Raw genomic sequence first — 19,768 nt, 5'->3', positions numbered from 1 at the left:
GGCTGGAACGGGTCATCAGTTATGCTAGCCGGTCGCTATCAAAGGCAGAAACAAACTATTCCACAACAGAAAAGGACTGTCTGGCCATCATCTGGGCTACATCCAAGTTTCCCCCCTACCTCTACGGCAGGCCCTTCAAAGTAGTGAGCGACCATCACACCTTGTGTTCGCTAACTAACTTGAAGGACCCTTCAGGTAGCCTCGCACGGTGGAGCTTAAGACTTCAAGAATTCGACAATACCGTCGTTTACAAGTCCAGAAGAAAACACTCCGACGCTGACTGCCTGTCTCGTGCCCCCGTCGACCCACCGCCGCTTGACGACCAGGATGATGACTGCTTCTTAGGAAGCATAAGTGCCGACGACTTCGCCGAACGACAGCGAGCCGACCCCGAACTCAGGGATTTCGTAGAATACCTCGATGGCAGGACCGCCGTTGTTCCGAAGCTATTCTAGCGAGGACTGGCGTCGTTTTTCTTGCGAAACAGCGTTCTCCTAAAGAACTTCTCGCCCCTTCGAGCCAACTGCCTGCTCGTGGTGCCTTCAGCATTGAGACCAGAAGTCCTCCAGGCCCTACACGACGACCCGACGTCTGGGCACATCGGTGTTTCCCGCACCCTCACAAGAATACAGCAAAAGTACTACTGGCCATGCCTTGCCGCCGAGGTCGCTCGCTACGTAAGGACATGCCGAGACTGTCAGCGACGAAAGACACCACCGCCTAGACCAGCAAGCTTTCTGCAACTGATAGAACCACCTCGCCGACCGTTCCAGCATATCGGTATGGACCTACTGGGGCCGTTTCCTACGTCGACTTGCGGGAAGTCACCGCCTGACCATCGCCTACCACCCGCAGACCAGTGACCTCACCGAGCGGCTAAATAAGACCATCGTCAATATGCTGGCCATATACGTTGACGTCGAGTACAAGGCATGGGATGCCATCCTTCTATACGTGACCTTCGCATACAACACGGCCGTGCAAGAAACGACGCAGGTGACGCCTTACAAGTTTGTCTACGGAAGGAGCCTAGTAAAGACGCTCGACGCAATGCTAACAACTGCCACCGACAAAGACAATCTCGACGTCGCTGCTTATTTGGAACGCGCCGAAGAAGCTCGACAGCTCGCCCGCCTGCGCATCAAGAACCAGCAGAGGGTCGACAGCAGTCACTATAATCTTCAGCGACCCATACTTAATGTAACTGCGCAAAAAACGGACGGAAACACGAAGGGCGAGAAAAGGACAAACAAGCGCAGTTACCAACTAGCCCAACTTACCACTCTTCTGATCTTCAACGACGCCACATGGAATACCAGCCCGGTGACCGTGTGTGGGTCTGGACGCCGATACACCGACGGGGACTTAGCGAGAAGCTTCTTCGGCGATACTTCGGGCCATACAAAGTGCTTCGACGACTCGGCGCTCTAGACTACGAGGTTATCCCGGACGGCATCAGGAGCTCTCAACGGCGCCGCGCACGACCTGAAGTCGTCCATGTCGTGCGCCTTAAGCCGTTTTATGCGCGTTAGCGAACCTGAGCATAGTGGCTGCTTCCTTACTTCACAAAAATTATGATGATTTATTGCGTAGTGGGTTCCTGGGAAGTGCACTTCTATTGGTTGCCATGGAAGCCCATAAGGCTCCCATGATCCATTTCCTCAAACTCTCAATAAAGTTAATTCCTTCTATCTCTCGCTCTCCGTTTCTCCGGTTAACGTATGTTATAAAGCGTGGTGGGACAGTTAAATAACGACCGGGCATCACACAATATGAATTACGTAACTAGTGGGTCGTTTAAGGTATGTTGCCTCCCTTAAAAACGATGATTTTTTCAAAAAAGGCGAGTTTTATTTTTACAAATTTTAATAAACTGGAGACATTCAGAATTGTGCTACAGCAAAAATTACGTCTTTATCTTGTTTGGTTCAAAAGTTACGTTCTTTTTTACAACTGCCGGCAGACCTCCCTGAAACCGAAACTGACCAGCTGTGAAAACGAAATCAACACTTCAATTCCCAAAAGTAAATCATTATTACGCTCAAATGCAAATGATAGGTATAGCGACAGAGAAGAGGCCGACACCCGTGTTGCCCTGGTTCAACACTTCTTCCTTCTTTATTCCGTGCTCTCGAGCAGCCCCGCCTTACGCCCGCTTCTTCGCGCGTCTTGTGCGTGGCATGGCGTTTCCCGCCAACGTTTTGCCGCGGTAAACTCAACATCCTCCCGGGGCCGCGCTGTGCTCGCTTGCCTCCAAAGGGTACAACCGTTGAGCGGCGCGACGTACTTGCTGACCGTTTGGGAATGTAATTTTGAAGTACCTCTCGATTCCGTCCCGGCCTGGAAACGCCTCGACCACTCTGCCGAGCTTCCATTGCAGCGCTGGCACGTTGTCGTCCTTAACAATCACCAAGTCACCAACGCGCAGCTGGGATGAAGACGACGGCGGGCAGTGATGAGCGGAGCGCAGGAGAAGCAGATATTCCTTCTTCCACCGTTTCCACAATCGGTGCAGAAGCTCGTCTCTGTATTTCACCCGCCTTCGCAAGTCAGGCGCGGTAGAACTAGGCAAACAGCCGTTGGTCTTTGCTGGTAGCCCCACGACACGCTTGCCAATTAAGAAGTGCGATGGCGTCAGCGCCTCTGCATCCTCCGTGTCCTCGCAGAGTTGCGTCAGAGGGCGACAGTTGACTATCGCTTCTACCTCAGCCAACACAGTGAGAAGTTCTTCGTAACTGAGGCTGCTTCGTCCCAGGCAGCGTTTGAGCGCATCCTTAATTGTCCTGATGACGCGCTCCCAGAAACCTCCCCACCACGGAGCTCGTTCGGCGATGAACTTCCACTTGATTCGGTGGGCACTTGCGTGGTCTTGGACGCTCTCGCTGAGCAGCGATCGCAGTTGTTCGGAACAGCTGAGGAACGTCCTGGCGTTATCCGAGTAAACTGTAGATGGAATGCCACGCCTGGAGGTAAACCGACGAAAGGCAAGGATGAATGCGCGTGCTGTCATGTCCGAGGTTAATTCTAGGTGCCCCGCCCGTGTCACCGCACAGGAGAAGACGGCAATATAAAGCTTCGCAGACTGTCGAGTAGACCGATAATAAAGAGGGCCGCAAAAGTCGACTCCCACGACGTCGAACGGTGACGTCTCCATTATGCGGTCTTTCGGTAGTGGTGCCACTGGGACTGACGCTGGATGCAAACGTAGGCGGCGACATGCCAAGCACGACTGAAGCACTTTCTTAACGGTTCGTCTTCCCTTTAAAATCCAAAATCTTGATCGGAGGTCCAGAAGCGTAACGAGAACTCCGGCGTGTAGAAGACGGACATGTGTAGCGGATATCAAGAGCCGTGTAAACACGTGGTCACTTGGTAATAGGATGGGTTTTTTAAGTTCCTCTGGCCCCTGAAGTTCCTGTAAGCGGCTTCCAACTCTGAGCAACCCATCCTGGTCAATATCCGGCCGCAGTGCTAGGACACTTGAACGTGCTGGCAACGGCTGGCCCGCGTGACGTGCAGCGACCTCTGCTGGGAATGCGGTTTTCTGAACAAACTTAATCCAGTATCTCTCCGCGTGATCTATTTCCAGGGACGTCAGCGGCCCAGACAATGATGCCTGCCTTCGGGAGGCGTTGCAGAAAAACCTCAAACTCCAGGCGGTTACTCTGAGAAGCCTGGAGAGTGAGCTGTACTTCTCGAGGTCCAGTAGCGGTGTGTGTGGATGTATAGCTTGCGGTGAGACTGCTGTTGGGCACACGGACGCAAGTTCGCTGTTCAGGTCATAAACCGTCAGCGCAGAGAAGGACTCAAAGGCCAGCTGCCCTCGGGTTTGGTCAACCAAGGAGGTCCCGTCCACCACTTCGTCTCTCGTGTTAAAACCGCTGCCGATACTCCGCGGGTCAGAAGGTCTGCTGGGTTGTCTGCGCTCACGCAGTGCCGCCATTTGTAGCGTCGAGTCAAAGTCTGAATCTCTTGCACACGGTTCCTTACGAATGTCTCCAAACGGTGAGCATCGCCAGAGATCCAATGTAGCGCTATCGTTGAATCCGTCCAGAAGGAGGCGACACATGACGAGAACTCGGGTATTTTCTGAATGTAATGCCATAATCTCGCCGCTAGAAGACAGGCAAGAAGTTCTAAGCGTGGTAGAGACATCGGCTTCAGTGGTGCAAGGCGAGACTTGCTAATGAGGAGTCGGACGGTAACACGGCCATCGTCTAGTGGTTGGCGTACGAACACTGCGACTCCATACGCATGAGGACTGGCGTCAGCGAATAAATGTATTGTAGCGCGTCTCTGATCTTGCGATGCCCATGTGAGGCAACGTGGAATACGAACGGTAGATAGAACAGGCAGTTCCGACACCCACTTCTTCCATAATTCCTCAATGTCAGGTGGAAGAGGCTCGTCCCAATCGATGCCTTGTCGCCATAACCGCTGAAACAGGATACGAGCTGTCACGTGAAATGGAGCGACGAAGCCCAGTGGGTCGAATAGCCTGGCATATGCTTGCAAAACGGTTCGCTTCGTTGACGGTTGACTGGAAACGAACGTGATTACGCCTTGCGTAGTGATAATGATGTCATCTGATGAGCGGTCCCACAGCAGACCAAGCACCTTGGACTTAGAGCTCTGCTCGGTGACATTCTCTAGTGAGAGGCCGTCGTTCAAGAACTGGTCGCAGAGAAGGCGGGAGTTTGAGCACCATTTTCTCAATTCCATTCCCGCATCGGTAATGATAGCATTCGCTTCTCGGTAAATCTCCAATGCCTCCTCTTCGGAAGACGCGCCGATAACTAAGTCGTCCACGTAGAATGACCGTTGTAGGCGGGCGACGATGTCCGGGTGCTTCGTCTTCCATGTTTCGAGGTGGTGCTGTAGGGTTGCTGACAACAAGAACGGGCTGGAAGATGCTCCGAAAGGAACCCGGGTCATGCGCCACTCGATGATTGTTGGGACGGGATGCTCATGTGTCGGTAATTGGTCGATCCACAAGAAGCGAAGAGCATCTCTGTCTTCCGATCGGATCCATATCTGGAGGAAGGCCTTTCGGATGTCCGCGGTGAGAACAAATTTGCTGCTCCTAAACTGCAAGAGTAGCTGCAAGAGTTCAGGACCCAGCTTGATGCCTTTATCGAGCATGTCGTTCAAAGACGGTTCACCGTATTCATGCGATGAGGCATCGAACACGACGCGGACCTTTGTAGTCACGGCCTCACGTCGGACTACCGCATGGTGAGGCAGGTAGTAGACGGTCTGTCCAAGGGGTGCCGATGGCACTACTCTTTCCGCATGGCCTTCTTTGAAGTACTCGCTGATGGTGGCATGGTACTCCTTCAGAACTTCGGGATGATGCTCGAACCGCTGAAGCTGACGCTTGAGCCTGGTTTCAGCCACACTTCGGTTGGTACAAGACGTGATACCTGGCGTCTTGATCATGAGCGGCACGACGTAGCGTCCTGCGCTCTTGTGTATTGCGCTACGAAAGTGGACGAGCGCTGGGTGCTGGCTGACGTCGTCTTCTTGGCCGTCATTTATACCGATGGCGTCCAAGCGCCACATCTCTGATACGTCTACAGGTCGGACTTCGGTGCGCCAGTCGTCGGAACAAGCCAGGAATAAGGCAGTTGCACTGATGTTACGCGGTGTCGAAGGATGGTAGACGTTAGCGCACATTCCTTGAATGACCCAGCCAAATATGGTCTCAACTGCACAGAGATTGTCGGTGAAGCGCTCGACGCGTCCGGTCACTACCCTCCAGTAGTGGTCTGAACCGATCAAAACGCTTATCGTAGGGTCTTGAGGTTGGTGCCCTTGAACTTCGTCAGCCAAGGTCAGATTGCGGTCACGCATCATATTGATGACGTTTGGCTCTAAAGCTGGACCCTTTACGGTGCAGACCTCTGGCACCTCCAGAGCTTCAACATCGACGACGATCGGCTCAATACGTCCACAGAGCGTGACGTTCACCCTTCGGCACTGATAATGTCGTGGGTGCTTTGACCCGCCGAATGTATAGACATCCATCTCTTCATATCCAGTGGAAGGCAGGCAAAGCTGCTGCGACAAGTCCTTTCGGATGAACGTTCTTTGGCTGCCGGTGTCAAGCAGCAGTCGCACTGGCACAGAGCCACGGGTTCCGGATGCCCACACTGTGGCTGTTTGCAGCAACACCGATGACGAACGCGTGCTGCTAGCAGGAGCCGTTGTTACGCGCTTTTCTCGCTGTGTGGCCACCTCTCGGTTTTCAGCTCCAGTCGGTTGTGGACTGTCGGATCCTCGTCGGCCCCAGATGTCGCACAGAGCAGAAATATGGCGTCCTGAGCATCGGTCGCACTTAAGCCAGGCTGCGGTTCGGCAATTGCGAGCAATGTGCCCTGGCTTCCCGCACCTGAAGCAGCAGCTATTGCTGGAAAGGCGCTGGTGCTTTTCTTCTGCGGATAGCGCGGCCCGGCAATCACGCGTCAAGTGGCCTGAGATGCCGCAGAGGGGACATATTGTCTGTGCAGGCCTTGAAGTGGCACCTGGCGATGATGACCGTGCTGTCAGGGCTAGAGCGGACGGTAGATGTGGCGGTGATGAGGCGTCCGCAGACTTGCGGTTCGTCGACGGTCTCCCTGAAGTGGCCTTCTCGCGTGACGCTCGACTCTCCTCTCTACTTTCGACGTCCACTTGAAGGAACTTCAAGATTGCCTTGACTTGCTCGTCTCTCGATTGGACTGCAGAGTCCGCGGCGTCTGTGCCGGTCTTTGTGCGCTTTCGGTACTGGATCGCCAAGTCCTCTGGCAATGAGCGCATCAGCACCCGGTGCAAAACAACCGCGTACTCTGAAGACGGCATGCCAAGACTTTCCAAACAGCCGGTCCTGAACTGTATTTGTTCGTACAGGTCACGCAGCCTTGCTACTTGCGACGATGTCTCGATTGGTTCGATGGCAAGGAGGCTGTCGATGTGGTCGTCGATGAGAAGGTCCTTTCGCCCGAACCTTTCGGTGAGCACCTTGACGGCGATGTTGTAGTTCGCTTCGGTAAGGCTTATTCCTTCAATGGCCCACTTCGCAGCGCCGGCCAAGTACGTCTTCAAGTACTTGAACTTCTCGATACCGGTGAGATCGGTAGCGTGTGAATGGTCGCCTCGTAGTGCTCCCAGAACCCCTGCCACTCACGGTTCTCGCCGTTGAAGACGGGCACTTGAAGTTTCGGCAACGCGACTCGCAAACCCGGTGCTCGTGGTCTAGTGGGATCGGCGAGGTCTTGGCCGATGGTCTCCGAGTGGGCAGCTCCCATGGAGCTGCTGGCGCCGTCAACTGTACCCGCATGCCTCGGCTGGTTGGTTTCGGTGACGGTAGAACCAACCGCTGCACGCGCGTTCATCGCGGACCGAAGCCTACTGATGGATTTCACGATCTTCTCGTGGTAATCCAGAGCGCCCATAATTTCCTCGTCGAACTCCTCACCGTCAAGGGCGTCGGCGATCTGCTTGTCCAGTTCGGCAAGAGCTGTGTCTTTGTCACGAAGCCCGTCGATGAGCTCCTGCAAGTCGGCGGAAGACGGTACTGTGCCTTGCAGGAGGATCTCGGTGGCCTCAGACAGGAGTCGGGTAGTGGCACCGCGAAGGGCGCCTCGATGCCTACGTAGCTTGTCCATCCTCGGTACGGTACGTAGGATGTCGGCCTTCTCCCGGGTTTTCGGCACCAACAATATAGCGACAGAGAAGAGGCCGACACCCGTGTTGCCCTGGTTCAACACTTCTTCCTTCTTTATTCCGTGCTCTCGAGCAGCCCCGCCTTACGCCCGCTTCTTCGCGCGTCTTGTGCGTGGCATGGCGTTTCCCGCCAACGTTTTGCCGCGGTAAACTCAACAATAGGTTTAGATTAGTTTGTTGTGCGCAAACATGAATGTATTGGGCACTTTCAAAAGCGCGTGGGATGCCGACTGAGAAAATTGAAAAAGACTACTCATGGACTAGGAGGTAAAGGGAAGTTGACGGATGTCATGATCGATCGATTGCAAAACTATTATGGCATTGCAATCAGGGCCAATGTGGGCAACCTCCAAGCAATGAAGCAGGCCACATTAGCAAGTCTGTTTCATTGCAGTTCAACTGACGCAACTCCTAGGCACGGCCTGTGTCTTTTAGGAGTGAAAAGCTGGTGTGCATTGCTTGCTCTCACCCGCGAAGTTATCAAGTAGGGGCGATACGCGCTCGCACGAGCAGCCAATGTCTCTCCCGATAACTCGACAATATGCCAAGATCGGCGCCATTGTACAACCTGCAGAGCGCTCGGCCACGCGCTCGCGTGATGTAGCTCATACTGAGCGCGATAGTACGCCCGAAACAACTTCAACTCGATTTGAGCAAGTGCCATTTAGGGAAACATATTGATAACGGTTCGGCAAGTAAGCTCTAATCCATGCCAATAGCATGTGATTTGTTACAATGAAGCACAACTTGTGAAGTAGTTTATTATGCGACATAGTGGAAACTTTATCGTGCTGACAGTAGACGAAAGCTATTAGAAGGAAGGAAACGGGCAACGCGAAGTGCGGACCAGCAACTGTTTAATAAAGACGATAGTCTTTCTTGGGGAACTTAAACGCAGAAATTTTGATCTGTCTGTCTGTCACAAGACTCAGCCACCCGGCCAAGGTTTCAGCACTTGCTGAACGTCCAGCCATCTTGAACTGGTAGCGCCGTTCATACTTGTGAACAGTGTCGAGCAAAAAGCAAATATTACGCATATCTGAGCGCAACATCAATATGTAAGTATTAGGTGGTGTGTTCCTTTACTAGAAAATACATAGATAAGTAATTCTAAAGACCCTAATGTTTCTTAGGCTGCGCTGGAAATGCTAGTGTTTCTTATGCTGTGCTGAAAATGCGACGCTATGAGCCAGATGCGGCGATTCAACATAGAGGAGGACTCGTGTAGTACGGCCGGCAGAAGACTACCGTCTTTCGACGACATTTGCAGCGAAGCACGCAGATACGCGACCAATTTTTTAAATGTGAATGCATTTCTTAGTCGGGCTATGTCAGGCGTCCGGCGTTGTCCGCGCGCCTCTCCGCTATCACTCCCCCTCCCATAGCAACAGCTGCGGGCGCGCGCGCTTATCCTCGCCCCTAGCAACCGGAGCAGGTGGTGCGGGCGGATTAGCGGCGAGTGAGTGGAGAGGAGGAGCGCGCTCTGGCGTGTGAGGGCGCTCGCATCGCGGGAGCTCGGCGGAGCTCCCGCGTGTGTGGAGAGAGTGTAGGAGAGGGTAGGTGTAGTGCTTCGCCGCTCCTTCTCTCGCCGTTCGCTCTCTCTCCTCCCTGCGCCACCGCCTCAATGCAGTGCGTTTGAAACGCGTTTGTAGCGTTTGTGCTGCCTTGGCACAACCTGAAAACAGCGCGTTCTAAACGCGTTTGTGCTGCATTGAAGGCGGCGGCAACATCCCTGAGGTGATTACAAACGCACGTAGGAAGCGTTCGTTGAAAAAGGCGCCCAAAAGGGACACACTTGAGCGCGTCGATGTGTCCAGCTTTACGCCATTAAAATTACTACGCCGTGTACTCTCGGCGCAAGAGATGCATTCGCATTTTCTCACGATTCCCTTCGGGGCAGTGGGGGCATTTTTTACAGAATCATGACAAAATATATAGGCACAAGGAAAGGGACGGAGTCAACAGAATAAAAACATTAAACACTCACACATGCGCAGGATACACATCAAGAGAGGAGCTATCCTCAATGCGACGGCCACGTGCCTCGCGGTCTATCTGCTTCCTTGCCCTGAAGGAATGACACTTCCGCTTCTGTTAGTGATAGTGAAGGTGCGCTAACACAGGAATCTCCACCGGCGCGATGCATTGCGAAGGCTTCAATGATTTCCCTTTCTTTTCAGTTGTTACATCGTGAAACAATGGTGGTGTTATCAAATTTTGGATGACATTGACACCTGTTGCAATGAGCAGCCATGTTTCCGGGGTGAGTGATCTGCTTGCAGTTATAGTTACGCTCGCGTAGTCGTGTGTTGGCGACCACGAAGGAATTTTCCACGATGGCTCCGTAGGAGCCATCGTGGAAAATTTCTTCGTGGTCAATAATCACTTTTCTGTCTGGGTCCAAGAACAAGAGACGTACACCCGGACCAGCACTAACATATTTCACCCTACAGCACGTGGAAAACAATTACAGGGCTCACCGTCATATTTACACAGATGGCACTGTTACACCTACATCGTCTGCAATTGGTGTCTGGATTCCATCTGTCAATGTCACCATCTCTGCCACTCTTAGTCACCGTACTTCATCTACAGCGACTGAACTGGCTGCACTACGGGCTGCTTTTAATTACATTGTAGATCAGACAGCTGAGTCTTGGGTCATCTTCACCGACTCAAGAGCGGCGCTGCAGTCTCTGAAGTCTCCACGCCCGCAGGACCAACTCATCATGGACATCGAATGTCTATGCAACAAAGCCTGCGACCTCCATCACCGCATTGCTGTGCAGTGGATACCTGCCCACTGTAGAATACAAGGCAACGTCCAGGCTGATGACGCTGCCAAAGCTGGACATGACGCCTCGAGAGAAATCATCGAGATACCTTTCTCGAGAAAAGATGCCGCGACACTCGTATCGGCACACGCTTGGCGGCTCCAGCGATCTCTCTGGACAGATGCTAATCACCAGTATGGACCACTTTACAAGACCGACCCATCGTGTAACTTCGATATGCCGCGAGACCTAAACAGACAAGATGAAACATGCTTGCACCGCATCAGGCTAAACGTCGCATACACCAACTACTTCAGGAGCAAGATTAAGCTGTCGTACTCCCCAATGTGCGTCCAATGTAACGTCCAAGAAGATCTACGTCATGTTCTTTGTGAATGCAAGCGATACGCATCAGAGAGACAGTCTCTGAAGGCGGCCTTGCATCTTCAACGGGGATCGTGCTTAGAGTTGCGACATGTTCTGGGCCCATGGCAAAGCAGCACCTGTGCGCTACGTGCCACGAAAGCGCTGTTGACTTTCTTGCGGGCCACGAGCCTGAACGAAACTTTGTAAACTTGTGTGACTGTATGTGTTATGTGGTTATCACTGTATATATCATAATCGTCACCCAGCACCTGGAGTAGCAAGTCAGGCGAACAGCCAGGCAAACATCTCCAGCTTCATTAAAATGTTTATCTCTCTCTCTTCCGGTTTGTCCAATATATTTGCTTCCGTAAGAAAGGGGTACACAATAAACAACTTTTTCGCATTCAATGAACTTGTCCGAATGGCTAACACTGCAAAACTTGCTAGATCGCTGTTGGTTGTTGTCGTCCTTACTACATAGTGATATTAACTTGTTAGGCACCTTCAAAATCCTGTGTATGCCGAACCTATTCGCGATTTTCTTTAGTGCATGGGAAACGTTGTGGATATATGGCAGCACAGTAGGCCGTTCTTTTCATTTTAACACGAAAGTGTTTTATGCCGGGGTCCACCACGGCTCCACTGACGCATTTCCGTCACGGATAGGACGTTGCAAAATATAAAGACAAACATATGGCAAAGAAAAAGTTCCGTCACCTGTAATCGAACTTGCGACCTCCCGATCCCCAGCGCGCAGCGCGAAACGACTCCGCCACAAACGGCACGTTCTTCGTCATACTAACGGCGTGATATTTATATGCACCATTTGCCAGTGGTGGTACTCAGAGATCAGGGTACATCAGCGTGTTTTCGTTTTCACTAGCGAGATGGTGCGAAGGGCTCGAAGAGCGCGCTTTAAATGTCGTCACCACCCGCGTTGAGATGAGCGTGTGTCTCTACAGGGCGTGGCCGCTCCTGCGCGCGCGCTTATCTTGTACGTCTTGCGCTCTCACCGCAAGCTTGCGTTCAAGTTACAGAGAGCACGAAGGTCATTTCGCTCACTGCAGAGGCCAGTTTTGCGAAAGGAGCGCGCTGTTCAGAAACAAATAAGTTACAACTGTGACAGTTCGCGCTCATCCTGTGTATACTGGTGAGTTCGTTTCGTGCGTCCTCCTTTGTATTTGACCAGCGCGCTTTAACTGTCGAGCTGCGACAGTTGTTAGTTCGCGCTCATCCTGTGTTTGTTAGTTCCGTGCGTCCTTTCTGCTTGAGCAACGCGTTGGAAGTTTTGAGCTGCTTGCCGTTCTTCGTGTGACATTACAACTTGTTGCTATAACATTCATTCCTTCGCCCTCGGGACGAAACAATGCACAACAAACGCTCAACTACGTCTGTGAAGACACGTTTTACTTTCGTGTTATACCGATTCCTATGACAGAGGGATCAACCATGTTTTTTTTTTTCGATTCGTCTATCTTATCACTAGTCCTGAATCCCTTTAATAGCTTCTCAGCCAAGGAAGGCCGTGAAGGCTTCAATGATTTCCCTTTCTTTTGAGTTATTACATCGTGAAACAATGGTGGTGTTATCAAGTTTTGGATGACATTGACACCTGTTGCAGTGAGCAGCCATGCTCCCGGGGTGAGTGATCTGCTTGCAGTTATAGTTACACTCGCATAGCCGTGTGTTGGCGCTCCTTCCGGTTTGTCCAATATATTTCCTTCCGAGAGTGAGGGGCATCCGGTTAATCGCTTTTTCCTAATCTGTCCACTTGGTTCATCAGGCTTTTAGCTACGGCATGCGCGCACGATGTTTCACGATGTCGCACGATGTTTCCCTCAAAAATCATGACATCTAGAAATTTTATTCCTCCATTACATCGTAGCTCGTAAGTGAATCCTAAACCTGCAAATGACATCTTAAATAGACAATTTCCCCCGCGTTTACAGAGGTACTAGTTGCAAAAGGAAAACAGTAAAAAATCGTCAACGTAGCGGAAGCATGGAAGCACATTGTACCCGTTCAGATTCGTCTGCAGCTTCCGGTCTCCCTTTGCCATGAACAGGCTCGAAAGGACCGGCGCCATGCGCTAGCCTATACATATCCCGTCCTTCTGTACAAAAACCGATCCTTTAAACTACACATAGAGCGACTGAAGGTACAAACACAACAAATTCAGGAAGCCGCTAACACTAGCCCCACGCTCGTTTTGGAACTGAATTTCACCGTACATGTCAATGCAGTCCTGCACAGCCGCAATGGCCTCAGCTTGAGGAATATTGTAATACATGTTTTTAACATCGACGGAAATACACGTGACCGATTGTCCCTCCTTAAGAAAATCAATGACTGCATAAGAGGTTTTAACATCATACGCGTCTTCCACTGGAAGTCTTTCCAACATGCCTTTGAAATACCTTGCTAAGCAATTCTGCCAAGTTCCTTTATCTTCCACTATCATTCTGAGCGGGTTGCCAATCTTGTGGGTCTTAACTGAGAAGAACGGTCTCAGCGCAAGTCCCTCGCATCTTTTAAGACCCTTTGCGAGCCTATCTAGTCCCAGCTGCTTGCACGAACCGATGGCTTTCTTCTGGGCGTTCTTTAGAAACATGTGGTTGATGTCGGCTATGGCAAAGTTCTGCCCTACTGCTTCTCTAGCCTTCTCGATGTGCTGTTCAAAAGACAAGAAATGTCCCGGTTTGTCAGAAAGCTGCAACGTTATCTTCTTCTCCGTAAGATATTTCACCACATCCTTAGTCCCGTTCGCTCTACGTCGGCCCCCTGAATATTTCTTGATACAGTTGATGCCTTCCGTAACACATGCACCTTTCATGTCCTCTGGTACACGCCTGGCCACGTCATGATCGAAACTAGAAAGTTTTTCAGGTTGGCAATGAGGGTGTATTGCAAATTTTGAATCGTAGTCAAGAATTGACTGTACCTTTTCAGGCAGCTCGTGTTCAGAAACATTGAATTGAATTGAATTGAAGTTTATTTTGTCCTGAATTCTTACAGGATCGGGAGCAGAGGCTAAAGGCTATATAGCCTGACATGGGGCCTCTGCTCCTAAATACAGTTTGGCACGCAGGCCGCTGAACATCTCACTCTGTCGCAGACATTTTCAGAAATAAAACAATATCACAACAATATTTAGCATGTTCTTGTTACACAATTTCAGAGAAAACATAACAAAAGAACTTCATCACAAAAGCTTCATCTCAAAAGAAACTTCATCAATCATCATCATCATCATCATCATCATCAGCCTGTCTACGCCCACTGCAGGGCAAAGGCCTCTCCCATGTTCCGCCAATCAACCCGGTCCTGTGCTTTCTGCTGCCACGTAATACCTGCAAACTTCTTAATCTCATCTACCCACCTAATTTTCTGTCTCCCCCTCACGCGTTTGCCATCTCTTGGAATCCAGTCAGTTACCCTTAATGACCACCGGTTATCCTGCCGACGTGCTACGTGCACGGCCCATATCCATTTCTTCTTCTTGATTTCAACTATGATGTCATTAACCCCCGTTTGTTCCCTGACCCACTCTGCTCTCTTCCTGTCTCTTATACATAGCCTTCATAGATTACGAGAAGGCATTTGATTCGGTGGAGACATCAGCAGTCATGCAGGCACTGCGGAATCAAGGCATCGACGAAGCCTATATAAACATAATGGAAGAAATCTACAGCTGATCCACAGCCACTATAGTCCTCCATAAAGAAAGCGACAGAATCCCAATAAAGAAGGGCGTACGGCAGGGAGACACGATCTCTCCAATGTTATTCACCGCGTGTTTACAGGAGGTTTTCAGGGCCCTAGATTGGGAAGAGCTAGGGATAAGAGTCAATGGAGAGTATCTCAGTAACCTACGATTCGCTGATGACATTGCATTGATGAGTAACGCGGGAGACGAATTGCAGCTCATGATTACTGAACTGGATACGGAAAGCAGAAGAGTAGGTCTGAAAATTAATATGCATAAAACTAAAGTAATGTGGAACAATCTTGGTAGAGAACAGCGCTTTGCGATAGGTGGCGAGACACTGGAAGTTGTAAAGGAGTACGTCTACTTAGGACAGGTAGTAACCGCGGAGCCGAACCATGAGAGTGAAATAACTAGAAGAATAAGGATGGGTTGGGGCTCATTCGGCAAGCATTATCAAATCATGAATGGTAATCTACCACTATCCCTCAAGAGGAAGGTATATAACAGCTGCATCTTACCGGTACTTACCTACGGAGCAGAAACCTGGAGACTTACAAAGAGGGTTCAACTTAAATTGAGGACGACGCAGCGAGCGATGGAAAGGAAAATGATAGGTGTAACTTCATCAATACACAATGTTAAATAAAGCATAAGAAAAGAAACTACAACACATAACTCAAATTGATAGATAGGATGTAACAAATCAAGCATAGGAACTTTAATAAGCATACTCAATATCATGGTTCTTTAGGATGGACTTGATAATGGTGTTCGAAGGTATGGAATTGAAATCTATGAGACCGTGTAAACGATTTAACATTGTGGGTATTTGATACTGAACGTGTTGCTTGCCATAATTTGTCCTTAATGCTGGGATTTTCCGGCGTTGCTGACGCATGGTATAATGCGTATTGTCAGGCGGGTTCTGAAGACACTGTGGCTTGTTTTGTTTTACCCATTGCAGAAGTTTGAAGTGATACAGTTTTGTTACCGTTAGTATTACGTATTTTTCAAAGAGTGGCTTAGTTTTCAAGTCCTTGATAATACCATGGTACTGCTCGAATGCTCGCAAAACTCTTTTTTGAAGAACTAGTAATTTTTGATAGTTTTTTTGTGTAGTAGTACCCCATACCAAGATACCGTATGTCATTTTAGAGTAGAAAAGGGCATAATATAATTCTAGTTGTAACCACTTTGGTAAGACTGGGCTGAGCTTATATAAACATCCAACGGTTTTACTGAGTTCTACCGTTAGTTTTTCTATATGTGTGTTCCATGTCAAGCCTTCGGAAAACCATACCCCTAGAAACTTCTGGCTGGTGACTTGCTCTATCTCTTTGCCCTCAAATAAAACAGTCGAACTATAGTTACGCGGCTTATTAGGTGGGGCAAACACAATGTATTTCGTTTTACTAACATTTAGTTGCAGTTTATTCAAACTAAGATAAGCGGACAACTTTTGTAGGTAGTTATTAACCTGGTGTTCAAGCTCTAGAATGGATGTGCCGCTGAAGAATATGTTAGTGTCATCAGCATACATTATTAACTTGGGAGAACATGGGATATCACACAGGTCGTTTATATAAATTATGAACAATAGAGGGCCAAGAATTGACCCTTGCGGTACTCCTCTTGTAATGTTTAAGTAAGTGGATGCACTGTTGTTTATACAAACATATTGATGGCGGTTTGTCAGATAGTCTTTCATTAACTCAAGAACCACACCACGTACGCCATATTTGCTAAGTTTACCCGTTAGTACTTCGTGACATACCGAATCAAACGCCTTCCTAAAGTCTATGAACAAACCGAGTGAGTACAGTCTGTGTTCGATGTTTGTGATTAGTTCATGTTTAATATTAAGCAGAGCTGCTTCACAAGATTTATTTTTTTGAAAACCATACTGAGCCTCACTGATCACGTTATACTTGTCAAAGAATTTGTACAAGCGTACGTTTATTGCATTCTCGAATACCTTAGATAAAACAGGAAGAACGGATATTGGCCTGTAGTTTGTGAATTGCCTTTTATCACCACCCTTGAACACGGGGCATACTCTCGCTATTTTTAAGCGGTCTGGAAAAATGCCAGTTTCAAACATTCTATTTATTATATAAACAATCACTGGAGCTATAATATCAGCTACGTATTTTAGCGGAGTTGCCTTGATCTCATCATAGCCAGCGGCTACGTTATTCTTAATCTGGTTTATTAATTGTATTACTTCCTCTGACGTCACTGGAGATAGTGACACGGAGTTTTTAAGCCCGCACTCTTTTAATGTAACACAGGGAGCTGTACTGCTATCATTTTTGTATTCTGCACTGGTCACAAAGTAATCATTCATCTTATTCGCTGCGTCACTATCAGATAAGGTGCCTGCACTGGTATGAAAACATAGCGGTGGTGCTTCTTTTTTCTCCGACATTAGATTCTTAACCTCGTCCCACACCTTCCTAGAGTCATTTTTTATCTTCGTAAACAACTTTTCGTAATATGTTTCCCTCGCACGCTTTAAGTCGGTGTTCAACCTATTTCGGTATTTTTTAAACTCTGAGAACGCCTCCAGGTTCCGTGACCGAACAAAAGTGTGGTACATTTTATTTTTTGTTTTAATCATTTTCAGTAGTTTTTTATCAATCCACGGCTTCCTTGCGCGTTTGGGTTTTCGATTTCGCAAGGTCATTGGAAATGCTTGATTATAACATACTCTAAGATTTTCAAAAAATGCCTCGTATGCTGCATTTGGGTTTCTTTGCTCAAACACGCATGTCCAATCGACTGATTGAATATGTGAGCGAAACACTTCCAAGCGTGCAGCACTAATGCTGCGAGATAAGGCTTCCGCTGTGGTTTCGCGTTTGACGTGCATATTCGGCAGTAAGCAAAAAAGTGGTAGATGGTCGCTTACGTCAGCTGTTAGCAGTCCAGAAAAACAGTCTCGAGAATAAATGTTTGTAACACATATGTCGAGTGAAGTTGCACTTTTTTCAGTTAATCTTGTGGCTTCCGTAATAAGATTGGTGCATGCAAAGGAGTGTATGATTTCAATAAACTTTTTAGCTGCAGTGTTACTCGATAACATATCTATGTTGACGTCACCCATTATTACAAAAGGCATTGAAAATCGACATAGAAAAGAGAGCATACGCTCCAAATACTCAAAAAAATCTAGTTTGTTGCCCATTGGTGGTCGATACAATACTGCAACTAATAATTTCTGTAAACGAACCGACATACATTCAATGTTGTTGTTTATTACTGAAAACTCAGAAATAATTTCATGCCTTAAAGACGTTTTAACATAAATTGCTATGCCACCACCTCTACCGCTTGACCGCACGAGACCATTATATGAGTAACCGTGGAAATGTGGCGGTTTTTCCGTTCCTGTTAGCCAGGTTTCCGTGTACATCAGAATATCAAAGCTGTGGGTGATCGAGGCATACAAGTCACTAAGTTGCTGCTCTTTATTTCTAATGTTACGCGTGTTTAGGTGTAGGATTTTAAACCGTTTAGAATCACATGAAAAAGTCTCGTTAAAAGTGGCAACATCGTAATAGCTACACGCTTCAGGACTGTCCATTGCGTATGCGGCACTCTACAAGTACACCTACAAGTGGCCGGTCTGGCCTTTTGAAGTCTTCTTACTTTTCTTAGAAAGTGAGGGGAAGGCCTGCTTCTACATCGCTTCCCCCAGGTTCTCTGCCGTGTCGGTGAAGAAGCCAAACTTCATATGTATAGATTCATCATATGTATAGAGATATGTATTGGCTCGTGCCTGGCGCCGGTCCTTTCGAACCTGTTCATTGCAAAGGGAGACCGGAAGCTGCAGACTAATCTGAACGGGTACAATGCGGTTGCATGCTTCTGCTACGTTGACGATATTTTACTGTGTTTTTCGTTTCCAACTAGCACCTCTGTAAACGCGCAGAAAATTTAAGATATTATTTAAGATGTCATTTCCAGGTTTAGGTTTCACTTACGAGCTACCAACTAATGGAGGAGTAAAATTTCTAGATGATGATGACGATGATAGAAACTTTATTTGGGTCCAGAGAAGACGTCATTATTTTTTAGTGCAAACGGCATACTTGCTGGGAATATGCGATAAGGGGTGATAAAAGCACTTCGAACTTTGGTTCCGGACATTCGAAATTGCTAAATAGGAGCGTTGCGTACGCCTGCATGCGCAATAGTTGCCAAAAAGCGTGCGCGCATGCCGTAGTGGACAAATTAAGAAAAAGTGATTACCCGGATGGCCTGATGGCATCCTTGGCTGAGAAGCCAATAAAGGGATTCAGCACTAGTGATAAGATAGACGAATCGAAAGAAAAATCAAAAGAACGACCTATTGTGTTGCCATACATCCACAACGTTTCCCATGGACTAAAGAAAATCGCGAATGGGTTCGGCATATCCATGGTTTTCAAGGCGCCTAACAAGTTAATCTCACTATGTCATAAGGCCAACAACAACCAACAGCTATCTAGCAAATTGTGCAGTGTTAGCCATTCGGACATACGAAAAAAAAAGTTGTTTATTGTGTACCCTTTTTTGCGGAAGGAAATATATTGGACAAACCGGAAGGTGCGTCAATACACTGCAATCAGATCACTCATCCCGGAAACATGGCTACTCATTGCAACAGGTGTCAATGTCATCCGCAATTTGATAACACCACCATTTTTTCACGATGTAATAACTGAAAAGAAAGGGAAATCATCTTAGCCTTCGCAATGCATCGCGCCGGTGGAGATTCCTTTGTGTTAGCGCACCTTCACTATCACTAACAGAAGCGGAAGTGTCATTCCTTCAGGGCAAGGAAGCAGATAGAGCGCGAGACACGTGGGCGCCGCATTGAGGATAGCTCCTCTCTTGATGTGTATCTTGCGCATGTGTGAGTGTTTAATGTTTTTGTTCTGTTGTCTCCGACCCTTTCTTTGTGTGTATATATTTTGTCATGATTCTGTAAAAATAAACAGTTGATAGTCCGCGCTTGTGTTGTCCCGTGGCCTTCCTTCTACGTAGCTTTCGTCTACTGTCAGCGCGATAAAGTTTACACTACGAACAACCAACTGGCCCTTACCCTGGCTCTTTTAGTGATTATGCGACACTTTATCAAACGCCTTACTAAAATCCATATAAATAGCGTCGGTTTCTTTACCTTTGTATATAGCTTCCGCGAAGTCATGCCTAATTCCAAGTACTTGTG

At 48.5% G+C, this 19,768-nt stretch overlaps 1 protein-coding gene across 1 annotated transcript; it reads right to left on the bottom strand.

The window, feature by feature from the left end:
- Window positions 1-2,215: 2,215 nt before the first annotated feature.
- Window positions 2,216-6,798, bottom strand: LOC119395756 (uncharacterized). Its single transcript, XM_037662760.1, has 2 exons — window positions 4,370-6,798; window positions 2,216-2,963 (listed from the first exon to the last, which is right to left on the bottom strand). The coding sequence occupies exons 1-2, from the start codon at window positions 6,796-6,798 to the stop codon at window positions 2,216-2,218; spliced, it is 3,177 nt and encodes a 1,058-aa protein (XP_037518688.1).
- Between the last annotated feature and the right edge of the window lie 12,970 nt (window positions 6,799-19,768).

Source organism: Rhipicephalus sanguineus, chromosome 6, assembly GCF_013339695.2.
Source record: "Rhipicephalus sanguineus isolate Rsan-2018 chromosome 6, BIME_Rsan_1.4, whole genome shotgun sequence".
Lineage (NCBI taxonomy): Eukaryota > Metazoa > Arthropoda > Arachnida > Ixodida > Ixodidae > Rhipicephalus > Rhipicephalus sanguineus.
This window is presented reverse-complemented; position numbering and strand designations above follow the sequence as displayed.

Excerpts from the sequence above, each read along its gene's own strand:
- LOC119395756 (XM_037662760.1), bottom strand. The coding sequence starts at position 6,798 with ATGCGCTCATTGCCAGAGGACTTGGCGATCCAGTACCGAAAGCGCACA. Across the intron at positions 2,964-4,369 it reads ATTGAGGAATTATGGAAGAA|GCGTGGCATTCCATCTACAG; the intron begins GTGGGTGTCGGA and ends GTTTACCTCCAG.